General features: G+C 42.2%; 1 protein-coding gene across 1 annotated transcript; it reads left to right on the plus strand.

Annotated features, from left to right (window-relative positions):
- Positions 1-3,830: 3,830 nt before the first annotated feature.
- On the plus strand, positions 3,831-6,175 carry LOC122573949. Its single transcript, XM_043740979.1, has 4 exons — positions 3,831-4,204; positions 4,313-4,464; positions 4,540-4,580; positions 4,972-6,175. The coding sequence occupies exons 1-4, from the start codon at positions 4,084-4,086 to the stop codon at positions 5,111-5,113; spliced, it is 456 nt and encodes a 151-aa protein (XP_043596914.1). The 5' UTR covers positions 3,831-4,083; the 3' UTR covers positions 5,114-6,175.
- Positions 6,176-15,526: the final 9,351 nt, after the last annotated feature.

Consider the following 15,526-nt stretch of genomic DNA (forward strand, 5'->3'; position numbering starts at 1 on the left):
GAGGTAGAAAAATAGGACGCTGATTGATCAGCTGCTTGAACTTTAGAACTTTCATTTATTGCATTTATAAAAAAAGAATTCATAATTGCTGTAATGATATCCAAGCTACTATGATGTCATAGTATTGCTAAACGTTAAATGTAAAAACTTTTATGCTGAACAAAATTAACGATGATGCAATATCGTGATTAATTGCAATTGTTTGCAGCATTCTACCATCGAAAGATATACGTGGTCGTTCTTTTTTTTTTTTTTTTGTGGCTACATACGGAGAGATTAGGCAAAACGCGAACGAAAGATTTGCAAAGACGAAACGCAGTTTCGGATAAAACCTCGAATGAGATACAACTGTGAGTAGCAGCAGATACTCTCTGAAACGTCTAGCCTTTGGTCAGCAAAGCCGCAAGCGGAGTCGATTTCTCTGAAACCGCAGTAAGAACGACTGCTATTGACATTACACCTATCCTAACACTTCAATTATTAGCGCTTCAAACGTTTATCTGCTCATATCCCCTTGAATGAAGGTATTACAATTGGACTAACGGACCGAACATAGCATTATTAAACGTAAAAAGGAATCTAACGATCCTTCGCATTAGCTTCATTTAAGGCGATTATGCGATACACGATTAATTCGTCTCCTCTTCTTCGCTTACGTAACCACGTACACATACGAGTTGTCTATAACGTATAATGTTGCAAGCTTCAATCTGTTTGATCTCGATTCGAGAAATTTATCTTAAAACTTATATTTATAGCTCCTCTTCTATGATACATTCTCATAAATTTACATACATAGTTCCGACAGTTTGTTTCCATAATTATTAGAACTATTTCGTATATTCGACTTTTACAATTCATTGCTTCTCCGAGGAACAATTCCTTTGCGTTTCTCCGAGCCCTAGAGTTTCACAAACTTCTCGATCAGAAGACCACCTATGGACTGCGTGTCACATATTTTCAATTCTTGTTACACAGAAGATCATCTGCCCTGAATACTCGCGTTTATCGTAATCTGATGGAAGAACGTTCGTTTCTAGTTTCCGGGAAAGAAGATGCCCGGTGCTGTTCCGCAACGTGGCAAGGGATGGAATCGTCTCGTGATCCAACGGACGATGTATCCGCGTACACGTCCCGGGGTAATTACTATCGGCCGGATAGGAAGAACGCTCGGTGGCCGTACAAGCCAGGATCCGCGCTGACTTATTATTTCTTAGTGATTTTCTGAATTGCGCCGGCCACGAACGCGAGCAATGTCTTCGTGACGTAAACGAGATAATGGCGAGCTCTGCTCGCATACCCACGATGTAGACATAATGACGACGCCGGCTATGGGATTATAGTTCGGCCAGCAACTCTCAACCGCTCGTTCGACATCGTCTCTTTTAAAAGAACGACGATAGTGGAGTCGCGCTGCTCAGCGCGCATGGTCTCGTTTCCCCTTGGGGCAATTTCGCGCGTTTGCCAGAGATACACGAATTCAGATACGCGCCGTCGGCAATTAGTCCGTCTAGCGAGATTACAACTGCGATCAAATTGAATCGGGACCTCGGCAATTATGGCAAATATAATAAGCGCGCTCGCGGCCGCCATGACCGGCCGTAATTACACCGAGAGAACGGGCCACTCCGTTCTTTTGTTATCTCAATTTTCAGTTACGCGCCGCTTCGATTCCGCTACGAACTCCTCTTGTCTGTTGCTGTCTAAACGATTTCGCGGGCCACGGAACTCGTGACCAGAGTAAAATGGCGTTAGGTTCTCGTTACGGTGGGGATGCGTTTTCTGACCAACTAACGTTCTGACGAATAGACCCATTGCTACAAATTTTAATAACGAACGTTTTCAAAAATACAAATTGTCGACGCCACGTTTGGTGACTCGTAGAACTTGAGCCTCGAAGTTCGTAAACTAAATATCACGATTCTCGTATAGAAAACGATCGATCGCCTAAAATAAATAACAAAAATTCTCGCAATTGCCACGTTCCTCGTATACGACCCTTCGGTGTAACTTCCTTTGTGTACGGTCCAGGAAGCAGTAAACACAGTTCCCCCGATAGGAAACGTATCTTTAAAAGATCACGAATGCTCGACGATTCCATCGATAAGCCGTGGTCGTTTCGTGAGCAGAGCTAACACGAGACCGTGGAAGCAAAAGGTGGTAACGGGGAGGGTTGGCACCGAAAGACACACGAACTTGGGAAAAAGATAAGTACCTGTCGGGCATAACTTTCCTCTTTGGTCCGCCATTAGAGCAATTTGAACGTCTCTTCGGAGCCGCGGCGGCAAAAAAAGCCGATGAGTCGTTGCGCTAGACTGAAGAATGATCGGAGAGGCGCCGAACCGCTTTCCCCTCTTCCTCTCTGACTTTCAATCTTACGCTCTTTCGACTATCTTCCTTCCTCTTGCTCGTCCTGCAGTCACGTATCCTTACTCGTCTCTCACACCTGAAAAACCTTCTTCTTCTCTGTCTAGCCACGAACAAACTCCTTAACTCTATCTCTATTTTCTACCATCTTCTTCGTCCCTCGTTGGTCCAGCTCGCTCTTACAGGACTCGTTAGATTCACCCGGGGATTATGTTTCGTGCTATTATAGCTCTCTCCGGCGAGGAACACCCGCGCTTCTTCTCTCCGTTCTCTTCTCGCTTCTGTTCGCCGTATTTCTTCTTCCTTTCTCTTCTGGTTGTTTCTCCTCCTTCGATCCCCACTGGTACACAAGACATCGTCGTTTCTTCTGCCCACGAGGAGGCCCGGCGGCGCTGATTGATAAAATAGTTGGCTCGTCAGTGCTGAGTGCCGAATAATTGGTTTGTCAGTCAAAGGTGATCGCGTGAAAGGATAATGCTTGTCAACGGGAACGGCCGCGACACGCGTAGTGCGCCGCTTTTTCGTCCTCACCACGCCAAAGGTGATCTTCAACCATGGAAAACGTACAGCCAAAAACGATGCCTTGCTCGGTATACCAATTGATCGCTCAAGGTCCTCTCTCCAATCGTCGGATACGAGTGATTCACTCTTTCGTCGTCGTGATTCAGTTTTACATACTATGCTGCACGTTTTGCAGACCGTGTAGTCGTTGGATCGTGTTCTGCATCTTTCAAGAAAATAACGAGACGGAGTAGACGTTTGTCAAATTGCGCGGTGGAACATGTTCTTTAACTACATTCAACCGTTAATTACGAACCTGCTACGGATACAGTTTGATCGGGAAAATTCTGCTGGTGGATTTTGCTTGAACCAAAGAAACTTACGCAGGTAGCTAGTTTGTTCCTCCGAAATCGAACACTAATCGTAGCAAAATTAGAATCTTCACGGAGAACAGAGCTGGTCAAACTTTTGTGGAACTAATGTACGGAATTGTCTGCCCCTCGACGAGTTCAGATAGATAAAGTTTCAGCGTACAAACTTTTTTTTTTTTTTTTTTATATTGTTTATTTTTAATTTTACAATTTGTCCAGTGGGACATTAGGTAAAATGTTATAACATATGATTGAATAGCATGTGGATGGTTACCCCCAGCGGGGTGCCATCTTCGCGTTTTTTAGTTTATATCCTTTATGAGATCAGCTGGGTGTTTCCTTTTTAGTCTTCTTTCTATTCTTGTGNTTATTAAATCCGTCGTTTTATTTATGAAGTAGGTTTCGCCATTATTTGTTATTTTTATCGTTGGTATTTGCTGTTGCATTTTATATTCTCGACCGTTTGGCGATGGGCCTGTCGTTAGTCCTTTGTTTTCCCACTTGTCGCACTTTCACTGAAGCACTGTTTCGCACGTCCGTCTGGCACGGCTGCTCGGGCAGCACTCCAGCGTACAAACTGTACTTAACGCGGTGTAGTGATCGATGACTCATTGGATTCGATAAAAAGAACAGCGACAAATTAAAAGTTGAAGAAGTCAATAAACGAACAGTTCAGAGCTATATCGACCGACAAAGTAACCGGAGGGTGTACATCATCATTCAGCCAGGTCCGAGCGGCGTCATACTTTCTCACGAAATCATTTTTAACATTCTCGAAGCGGTGACACCGCGTAGAGGAGAAGGGAGAACAGAGAGAGAGAGAGAGAGAGAAAGAGAGAGGAGAATGGAATGGGGTATCTCGGCGATTTTGAGCAGTACAAACATCAATTTCGGTCCTGGGGGCGTGCAACACGGGACGCAAAAAGAAAATCTCGAAACGGACGTAGATCTCTACGTGGGATCAGGTATATCCTGGAACAGGCCAGCAGCTATCCGTCTCGGTCCCTCTGCAGAATGTTAGAAGATATATTATACTCGAAGAGGGTGGTAACACTTGTTTGATTCAATTCCAGGAACAAGCTCCAAGGCGCCCGTTCAATTTTTCTTCCGCCAAGGGAACTCCCGCCTCTTCCACTTGCGTACGCGTATATATGTATGCTGCCTATGCATGTGTGTATACGCGCGTACACACCGCCGTCCCCATAGCTCACGACACGGATTCGAGGTCATTACAGAAATGTGATAAGAATATGATGTCCGCTATATAAATCTCTTGGCAATTGATCGACCTTGATTGCAGGGAATAACCATTTTTCTTCGTTGCGTCCGAGGCGCTTCTGGGTGAGTAGTATGGTTTATTGAAGGGTTTCGCTTCGTGTTTGGACTGTTTAATACATTTACCGTGTAGGATATGGATCCAAGTTCGTAGTACATAGTGCTTTTAGATACATATGTGTACAATATTGACTTGAATACAGGATTTTTATTAGTTATTCATTCGTCAGTTAACTCCTAACGTAATTCTTCTTCCGTCGACATACAATAATAATTGAACTAAAAATCTATTATCGCTTCGATTCGTTAAAGGTTCATGCTTATATCTGATTAAACGTTGCTTATAATTTCGAGCGGAATTCTTCGTGACCAAATATCGGAAACAATGGGACAAAGCTTTGGAGATAAGCGAGTCCCGCGTTATTGCACTCGAACCGATTGGAGTTTGAATTACCAGGGTCAATAGACGGTCGATGCAACCTGTTGCGATAAAGTTGTTCCGGCGTTCAGATCGAGTCGAACGAGGACGCCAGTTGAACGAGGTCACAAGGAATAAAGTTGTCGAGACACAACCTCAGGAACACGATTCCTTCATATGATCTCCCACGACTCGAGACATCTTGCACGGAAGAAGACCAAGGAAAAAAAAGAGAAGGAAAAAGAAAGAAGGAAGAAAAAAGAACAAAATAAAGAGAAAAAAACAATCCAAATAAAAGAATGAAAAGGAACGACCATAGAAGCAGATCAATGGGTCAACCTGTCGCAATAAAAATCTCGTGGCTACCTGAGTAAAGCGAAGTAACGGGGTAGGTGGCAGTTTAACCATCGTGTTCAGGATCGTCGGTGGCATAATCAGGATGCTAGAGTAGCGCTACCTGGATGTCGGTGATGGCGGGGGCTGAAAGGAGCGCCATCGAGGAAGGAAGGAAGAGAAGGAACGCGCGTGATGTCCGCAAGAAAGCGAGGTAAAAGGTGTCGCGGTGGGCCTGCTGCATGCGGGCACGCGTTAGAATCCGATTGTGTCCCGGAAGGGAAGAAGGAGAAGAAGAAGAAGAAGAAGAAGAAGGGCAGGAAAAAAAAGGAGGCAAGTGGAAGAACTGCGGCCTCAGAGACGGAGACGGAAAAAAGGGCAGTGGGTAGGAAAGGAGAAGAAAACGGAACGGGTGGCCGGCCAAACGAACCCTTCCTCCCAGCTCGACCAGCCCCGCTGGACTTTAATTCCTGCTATTATTGAAATACGTGGCCGCCACGTGCCACGGGGCGACTGCTCTTTCCTTCCTACCGTTTCAGCCCACAGCGTCAAGGGAGAGTTCTGCACGCGAAAATCGGAACGCGCACACACGGCTGGAATGTGACTTGCCGCTCGAGGTATACGTATACCTGAGACCCCCTGGATGCTCCTCCTCGAGGATAAACTTTCTTCGTTGCTACTCGTCTTACCGGATACCGTCTTATAGGCACCATTGAATTACATGTAAATGTTTTCCGTGTGTAATTGTAAAGATATAGATACATACTTACGAAATATAATATATTTTACGAATATATTATACGCGTGATACGAAACATTTCGAAATTTCTGACTTTGAAAATAACTTTTATCAAATAAATTAATGTCTATGGTATTGTAAACAGTCTGAGCGTTCGATGTTACGCGTATAATTATTATCGTGAAATCCGTTAAAACTATGTAATAACCGAGTGGAACGATTGCACGGTTGATAGCGTTCCTGTTGCTATTCATTTTTGTGTCATTGACGCAATAAATTTCTATAGTGAACGGTTCTAATGTACGTTAGTATATTAGTTGATTTTTATACTGACCTATAAAATTTGTATAATACAGGTAATTGGAGCTTGATGATATTTTAAACAGTCTCAGTGTTTGGTATTAAGTACAATTATGACCGTGAAATCGGCTAAAATTATGTAATTATTGTGTTAAACCGTTGCAACGTTGATACAAAAAACAGGGCAAGTAGAAGAAAACACAGTAAAGTAGAATGTAATTGCACAGCTCTGCCGGAACTCGACAAGATAATCCAGTTGGTAAACGGCCGAGGTGCATTAAAGTTTCAACCGCGCTTTCGGCCTATCCGTCGATAACGATAATGACAAACATTATCACGGAAGTTTATCAATGCAAACACGCGTCGCCGCAAACACTAGATTAGATTCCCTTCACAAGCAAATTTAACGTTCCTACTGATAAAAAAAAAAGAAAAAAAAAGAAGGCAGAGAAACAAGTCGAGGAAAAAAGCGAAAAGGGGAGGAAAGGAAAAATAAAATACGATAAAAAAATCCAGATAATGGCTCGTTCAGCGAGCACAAAAAATTCTATCGTCACGACGAACCTGCTGATTACTTTAATCACCGAGAGAAAAAATGCTCTAAATGCTTTACAGTATGCACGATATAATCGCAATTTATAGTGTGATCGCACACACGATCGTTTGCTTGGTTGTGTGCGCCCATTTAGCGAGTGCAACTGCAGATCTCTGATAAACACGAACCTGCCATAGCTCGGTGTCATAATATTACAGTCATTATGGTAACAACGTTTTCCTCGCAGCATCGTATGCCCGGATACTTATGCATCGTGATCTGCCATCTCGTCTGGTATATAAACTGGTCGTGAAGATCATTGTGCAAGCCAGACAACAGATTTGCACTGTAACGTTAACTCGCGGCAATCGATAGTTCCTTAATGCCGGTGCCGTACTTACGGTGTGTCATTCACGAATAACCACGTTTCTTGTTATTAATCAACATTTAACGCTGCTCTTCGAGTAAATGAAAAAAAGATAGATATTTTTATAATTAATTTAATTTGATACAAGATGTAGATTTATTATTCCGTGTATTATTCGCATCGTTAACCATTTCCCATCTTTCATTCGCCACTTGTTAGATGGATTATGAGCAATCAATAAAAATGCAACATCATCATTACTATTATTATCTAACGTTCTTTATAATTCTCACGTTTGTCATCGTAAATATCGCAAGGAAGGATTCATTAAAGGAATTCATTACACCTGTTAAGTATCGCGCCATTGTCTTGCCGAGCTGGCTCGTGAATAATACACCGATGACGCCATAAACGACAGTTTATGATGTATCAGTTAATAGTCTTCTCCTAGAAGGGCACTTAGCCAGGGTACTTGTAGTCGAGTGGCCGGCGCCCATATATTTTATTCATGAATCACGAGGAACACCCCACGATTAGGCAGGATACTCGTGAAATCGGTTCCTCCTTGTAATCCGTAACGACGTGTTTATGCCGTCGTCGTAGGCGAAACTTTCGCACGATTTCTCGGGAAAGATCTCCTCCTGTCTTTCTTCTTCCATCTTGTCCCCCTCCCCCTTTGCCCCTCTCTTTCTCTTTCTTTCATCGATTTTTCGCTTTTTCTTTCGTGAACCTCGATCCACGATGGACGATAAGGTTGAATTTACAACAAGGATATCAAGACTCATCCTCGCGAGCAGTATTTTTTGAGACGCTGCCCCATCAGCTCATTCCTACCACCAGAGTTTTTATATTCACCATAAAATTCAACGTATTCGTTGGTTAAAGTAATTCTACAATTATAGGTCTGCCATAACAGTCGGCAATTTTCTACACAATTTGTGCACCATCCTCGACTTTCGCGTGTCAGAATTATAACGATGTTATATCGTTACAGCAAAGACCATTCTGCACGATAATTTACTAATTAACGATATCAGCGACGATGTTAAATAAGATTTAGATAAAGCGTTGTTAACTTCTTGTGAAAACAGTTCATCATTTCTCGACTGCTTCTGAAATTTGTAATATAAATTGCTGTAGCATCTGTCCGTTTACACGAGAAATCAAGAAACTTCTAATCAAAGGTTGCAGTTCCCAAGCGAAAGGAGGTTCGATGAAACGCACGACAGCTAAATACGCGAATGGAAATCTGCAAGTTCACGTCGATACATGATCACGTTTCGGTCCCGTCTCGATCTGCTACGAAGTCTCTTTCTAATGACTATCTGGCCGCCGATGCATCTGTTGAACGGTAAATTACACGTGTCAGCCAATATTTCGTTATTATCGTGACAGGCGAACTGACGTACACGGCTTTACAAAGTAAGTGAGAATAACAATGATTAATATTCGTAACAACCTAACGACAAGGGTCACACGCGTGTGTACGTACGGTGCACGTGGTATTAATTGTTGCATGAAGCAAATGGTATAGCTGCAGAGCCAGTTACACCGTTCGAAGGATAAGGTAAACATCCTGACGTCCTGCTATTGCTATTACCCGACCCTGGTACTATTATTATCTTCACGATAACATGTAATGAATGAGAGAAAACGAGCGCGCCATTATCGATAATTTTCCCTCAGGTGCATCGTATCCTTAATGTCCCTGCTTAGGCGGTTTTCTAATATCCACGTAAACCACCAGGCCCTCGGAGCGTCTCGAAAATGAAATTATCGCATGGCCAGCCATCATGGCGATCCTTAAATATTCCTTCGTTCGCTGGTAAATCGTAGGTGGCTTGACGAGGGTTTTCTTGATCACGCGACAACGTTGTCACGATCATTGATGGATCTCCGTCGATGGAATAATCACGATACTTTGAATCTATTTGAATTTCGTTTCGAGTCTCCTCGCGTGTTTAAAATATTACCGATGGAAGGAGGATCCTTTGACGTGCAGTTTAACATTTTCGACTTTCTTGCCCCCTTTTAATGAAAGGTAGTTTAACGCTGATTCGCGTTTATACGTGGAACAAATATTAATATATTTATTAATTTCACCGTGAGAATCAATTTTGATAACGAGAGCCAGCGGCGTGTTAGAAAGCAACACGATATCTACTTCGATGTAGTTTCGATAGCGATTAAAGCCACAATCTGAAATCTAAAACTGGTTCTCCTTTCAATTAGTCGCAATCCCATTAATGAGATCGCGACATTATTCCAACTGCAGGTTTGTCATGATAGCCGTGTATAAGCTTTTAAAACGATCTCGCGCTTAATTTTATAGGCGCTTCAGTTGCCAACTCTGCTCGAAACATGCATTTACAATTGTGAAATTAATACATAAACAGAGACCCTTTAGATTATCCTGATTTATAGTCACGTTACTGGCTGCGCCTTCGGAGCAAATATTAAACGGATTAAGTGGAGTCTTTTTAACAGCGAACGAAGACATTTTATTACATTAACAAAGTTGCTTATAGCAATAAATTTATACGAGAAAAAAATTGTTTTCAGGAATCGTAATAATTTCACGCGCTATTCATAAATTTTTCAATCTGTATCGTAAATGATATTCTTTATGGACCAACACTGGTCAGTAAGCATAGAAAGTCAGCGATCTGTCAGGTAAAACGACATCGATGAAGCACGAAATATTTGTTAAATCGATATTCCACGATCGTTGTTCAGCTTTCGTCCCGATAATACCAAAATTCGCTATAATCGTTTCACGATTCGTTCGCGTCCATGCAAACATCGAACGTTCCGACCGAAACTTTCGAAAGTACTCCATAAACACTGGAAGAGAAGGGTTAATCGCACGAAAGAGATGGAAAAAAGGGTTAGGAAGGCTAACGGGATCTTCGGCCACGGGACTCGGTTTCGGCTCACTCCCACGATGTGGGACCGTGATCCACGTTGCAAGCGCCATAACGGGCGCCATTCAAGAAAATAGTGAACGCGGTATAAAAGAAAAGTCGACGGATAGAGCAGTTGAACGCGCGCGGCCAATAGACATGAAACTCGAACTGGCTTCGTTCGAAAGATCGGGAGCGCGCCTCCATTCGACGAGTCGTTCATTTCCCAGAGTAATTCGAACGAGTTTCGTCCGGTATCCAGTTACCGGTGCTCTGACATCGGGATGATTCACCGTTATCCCCTTCCCCTCTTTCTTCGAAACGAATATTCAAGCCGAATAGAAATTTCAGGCGGCAATTTCCCCGTTCGACTAATCTTCCAAGAGATTCGTAGCGCAACTACGAACCGTAGTTGGGATACACTGCCTGTCGAAGGCACTTGATTGTCCTTCAGAAATTGAAGAGGAATTTGTTGAATAAATGTTAGGGTGCGCTGAGAGGGCTGTGCAGTTTTGTTTGGAGTTCATATCGCATTGGAGGGATAAGAGCTACATTTAGGTAGGAGCAAGAATAGGGCAAAGGGTAACAGAGATTTCTTTAGGTAAATATAAAATTGTTGTGCAATTCGTGCATTTTGAACGAGTGATACAAGAGATACAAGAATAAATGAACAGCTTTTGCAGTTGTTTGAACTTTCGGAAAACTTTACTGCTACCATTTTTCCTCCTCATCTGTCTATGTAATTCTCGAGAAAATACTACGGTATCGTGTCAATTTTATAGCTTTACATCATGACAGGATCGTTAGTTTTCAAGAACTATTCTTTTCCTTGGATCAACTCGCATGTTGCAATAAGAAAAAGCAAACAGGAGAAACAATATCGCGGTATCCTTCGTTCCAAGATATTCATCCAACGTTTTGAGTCCTGTCGATATTATAGGAGAGGTAGAATTATCCAAATCGACGGAGATCGTTCTGATATTGAAATTATAATCGCATCGAGACACGTACTCGGATCTGTCGGCCAGACTGACAAGCTTCGACACTTTAACGACCGGAAACGTGGCCGCAATATTAGCCGTGTTTCCTCGTGTTCATTCGTGCTCTCCCACCTACAGTCACCGGCCCTTCTAATCCACTACGAAAACTTTTCGACCAACGAGTGAATCTCCAGCGCGTTCCAGGCGGCCCGTCATTATAGACGGTGACTCAGAGAGCGAAACCAGTTTTCGTGCCTTTGCGCTTCCTTTTTTGCGCCACGCGGTATATGACGTTATACAGGGAGTTACCGATCGTAGCCAGGACCCGATGGAATTCGACGGACGCCACCTACTCTTTTCTTCGTGTGAAAATTTCTTTCCACGCGTGTTTTTCGCGGGCTACCGTTTTGTAGGACAGTTTCGAAGCTTAGAGATTTATAGATATATCGATCGATGTGATCAATTTTCCTTATACTTTACCTGCAATGAGAATCTAAATTTCTTGATAAGCGGTATTACGTAAATAGTATTACACACATTCATGTAACGTACATTGCGATGTCTACGCACGTAATAAAAAGATTTCTCTTACCGATATCCTATCATTACAAATCTTTTACAACTATGTCAGCGATCTACGCAATCACATTGATTGATGTGAGAATATGTTGGAGAAAATAAACTCGTGTCTAGAATTTCTAAATAGAAGTTTAATTACCAGCTGTTGGAAATGAACTTCGAGAAGAGGAAAACGTTCTGTAATTAAACATCAAAACTTAATTTTATGTTGCATCCAGTTAAATGTTAAGTATCTTCCATCTTCGATACACCGACACTGCAACCTAATTTAACCTGCTATTACCTACAACATTCAGCTAATCCTACCTCTTATTACAAATAATACCTATAATCACGAGTATGACACTTTTGCAGACTCCATTTCTTAAAACTTCCTTCTCTATCCTCCTGTGTCCAATATAAACGTTCTAATTCGCAGACTACTTTCACATTCCTCGCCTTGTACGAAAAACTAACATCACGAATATTTTTGCACCCATCGTCTATAGTCGTTTTCTATACTTTCCTCGATGAAAGTCGATTTTGTCTCGATCGAATTGCTTTCACCCAAATCGCCCATGTCACAACTTCCATAATTAAAATACTGTTTCGCTCTTCGCTATTGAAAACTTCGAATAAAAAGGACGGTTGAGAAGAGGGGAAGATTTTCATGAGTCGGCTTAAACTGCGTCGATGTCTTTATTAATGAACAGACCGCGTAGAAATAACCGGGCTGGAAAAGCAACAAGGGCGCGCCGCCTGGAACTGGAAATCTGAATCGGCGCTGATTGGGGGGATTCGCGTTCTTGTTTGCTTTTGGACTGTTGAAAAATTCGGCACGATGAATAGGCGTTCCGAGAACGTGTTTCGACTCGCGACGTGGCCCGCAGAAGAAGAAAAAGTGCAAGGTGAACGGAACGAGTCGGACCAAGAGATAATCGAAATCTAATGCAGCCGCGGGATTTCTTTTTCTCCGCCGCGAGACTTGTTGATCGTGTTGAACGCGTCGCTTCAGTGCCCATAGAAACGTTTAATTGTACCGGTGAATGTAAATCAGATGATAAATGAGATATTTTTGCAATAAGGTCAGTTTATTTCTTTTTCAATCGTTTTAATTAATTCATGCAAGGTACGATAACGTATTCCATTTACGTGGAATAGAAAATGAACGATGAAGAAAGAAATTTAAAATTTTAGAGGACGGCTTAGTTTCTAGCTGCTAAATCAACGAAATACAAATACTTTGTGCAAATAAATTTTTATCCATCTAACGAAGAACATATCTCGTCGAGTTAATTATAAAACGAACAGATATCGACTATTAAATCGATATCGACTATTAAAGGATCGGGATTAACCGTGTATTCCTACATTTTTAAATTATTCCATTGTATTCTTCAAATCTCGTAAAGGTTCATTTAGATAGTCCGAGATACATAGTAGTTTAGACTGAGAATAAATGGATATCCTCGAACCTGGTTTTACAAATGTCAATTTCTATCGTTCGAACAAGAAGTTATAGGTGGAACAGAGGATCAGCGAACCTCAACTATAAATTTGGATAAATGGAGTTTTACTACGTCGTTAATCATACTGTTACATGCAGCGTACCTAGGTTTTAAATTAACCCGCACTTTGCATATTTATTGACTGCAGCAAGATGACTGGCACTCCTTGCCGATAGCGGATTATCGATTTAATGCTGTGATTACAATGTTATCTTGGAAATGTATCCATTGTTGCTGCGTTGGTAAGCTACTATGTCCAATAGGGAATTCATTTCTTTCTTTCTTTTTTCTTTAAACGCTTCTTATTCTAATCTCGATGTTTGCAATAGATGTTGACAATAGATGTGTTCTTTCTTTTTTTATTTGGTAGACTATTTACGATGAATTCTCATTGAGAATTACAAGTAAATTAAACGATGGATGTTTACAATAAATGTTGACGAAGACTGAAGAAGAGCTTAGCCTGTTAATAATGTAACAAAGATCATAAATTATCCTTACCAGCTATGAAATAAATATCGGTTGATTGGTTAGATTAGAATTGAAATTAAATTCCCGTCTTTCTGTAAAAAGGCAAGCGTAATTTTTTACAACATGGAACTTTAAACTTAGGTAAAAATTCCTCGAGCCACATATTATGTAAGATTGAGAAACGGCAAGAATGTTTCGGAGAAGCGTTTCAATTTACGGCGTGTACCCCACCTGCCGGTTGCACGAGAGATAGAAATACACGAAAAGAAGCGAAGAAACGAAACGGAGAAAAAATCGAATTTCGTGGTAGAGCTTCGGTACGAGAAACTGGCAAATCTTTGGGATTCCACTAAACCGGAATGAAGGAATAGGGGAATACGGGAATTATGCCTCTCGGGGGTGGAGTTCATTTTCTATGCTGAATGCAGTTGACTATACTTTTTTTCCAATGCGAACGACGTTGCTCCTCCTTCGTAATGTGTATCACTCGATCGTCCAACGATTTTTCCATAAGTTACTCGAAATTCTTGCCATATTGCGTACTAATATTTTTAGAAGCGTGTACTCTCGTTCTATTGTCAAAATTTTGCTTCGTTTAGCTTTTGGAACACATTAATAATCATTATCGAACATCTCAAGTGAAAAATCGAATAAACAAACTTTTAATACAAAATTTAAAAAATACTAACAATCATTATTATCGACGAGGGAAGAGCAAAACGAAACTATTCTATCTCCTCTATTCAATCTACCTGCCGTGGAAAAATTATCTTTGCATCTCGTAACCTCTAATTTTCCGTATCAGATGCCGAATCTCCATGCACGAACTACCATCGGTGACCCACGTTTCTCGCTATCGCATCGAACTTCATCGTTCTCTCCAAGGGACGTCGTGATCCCACTCGATGCTGCCCGTTCTACCGGAAACGGAGATGCAAGCTCCGCGAATCGCCACGAAATCGACTCGACGCGACGCCTCCGGGAATCTTTGCTTCCTCTCGCCGTGGACTCGTTCGATTTCTACGGCTGACCGGATCTATCCGCGAACGCCTCGAGCCTCCGTGTGTGTAGAAGACACGATTAAGGGGATGGTGGATCAGAGTGGAGCAGCAGGGTGACCGTAAAGAGACGCGCAGGGAGGGAGGGTGAGCCAAAGAACAAGGGAAGGGTCGACGAAGCGCGCGGCGGAACAAGAAGAAGACGAGGCCAACGTTAAAAAAGAGAAGTCGATGCACGAATCGAGATGCAATTTGATCCGTGGCCAGGTTCTTCTTCTGCCACTACGGAACGACGGGGCTGAAGTTGGTAGTCCTCGAGCTCACTTGACGTGAATGAGGTGACAGGCATTGTCCCACATGTTCTCGTGTACTCGCGTCTCTTGCCCTCTTTGATCGCATATATAATGCGTTCTCCGCGTGCACGCGGCACCCTTTTGAGATTTTTCTACTCCTTCCTCTTTCTTTCTTTCTTTTCCATCTTCCTCGTCCTCTTCTTCTTCTTCTTCTTCTTCTTCTCCTTCCTGGTCCTCGTCTGCTTCTTCTTCAGTTTCTTTCTCCCTTTGGTGTTCTCTTCTCCTATTCCTCTTCTTCTTCCCCCAACTTTTTATCTTTAAAATCTTCTTCTGCCTCGTTTGTTTCGTTTTCTTCTTTAACGTCCTGCTCTTCCTCAGCGTCTATTCACGTCGACAAAATTGACAACAATTCGTGCATTTATCACCGCCTCGATGAACTTCCACGAGTGGGTTTCGGTTGCATCGCTGGCCGAGACTCTGGATTATTCTTAGCAGACGTTTTATTGGAGCTTTAAATTTTACTTTATGACTCGTGGAAGAAGGAAAGAAGTAGAATTGGCGTGTCTTACGTGTATATCGGAGACGCTTTCACGGACACGGTTAATTTTA

Source organism: Bombus pyrosoma, linkage group LG12, assembly GCF_014825855.1.
Source record: "Bombus pyrosoma isolate SC7728 linkage group LG12, ASM1482585v1, whole genome shotgun sequence".
Classification (NCBI taxonomy): domain Eukaryota; kingdom Metazoa; phylum Arthropoda; class Insecta; order Hymenoptera; family Apidae; genus Bombus; species Bombus pyrosoma.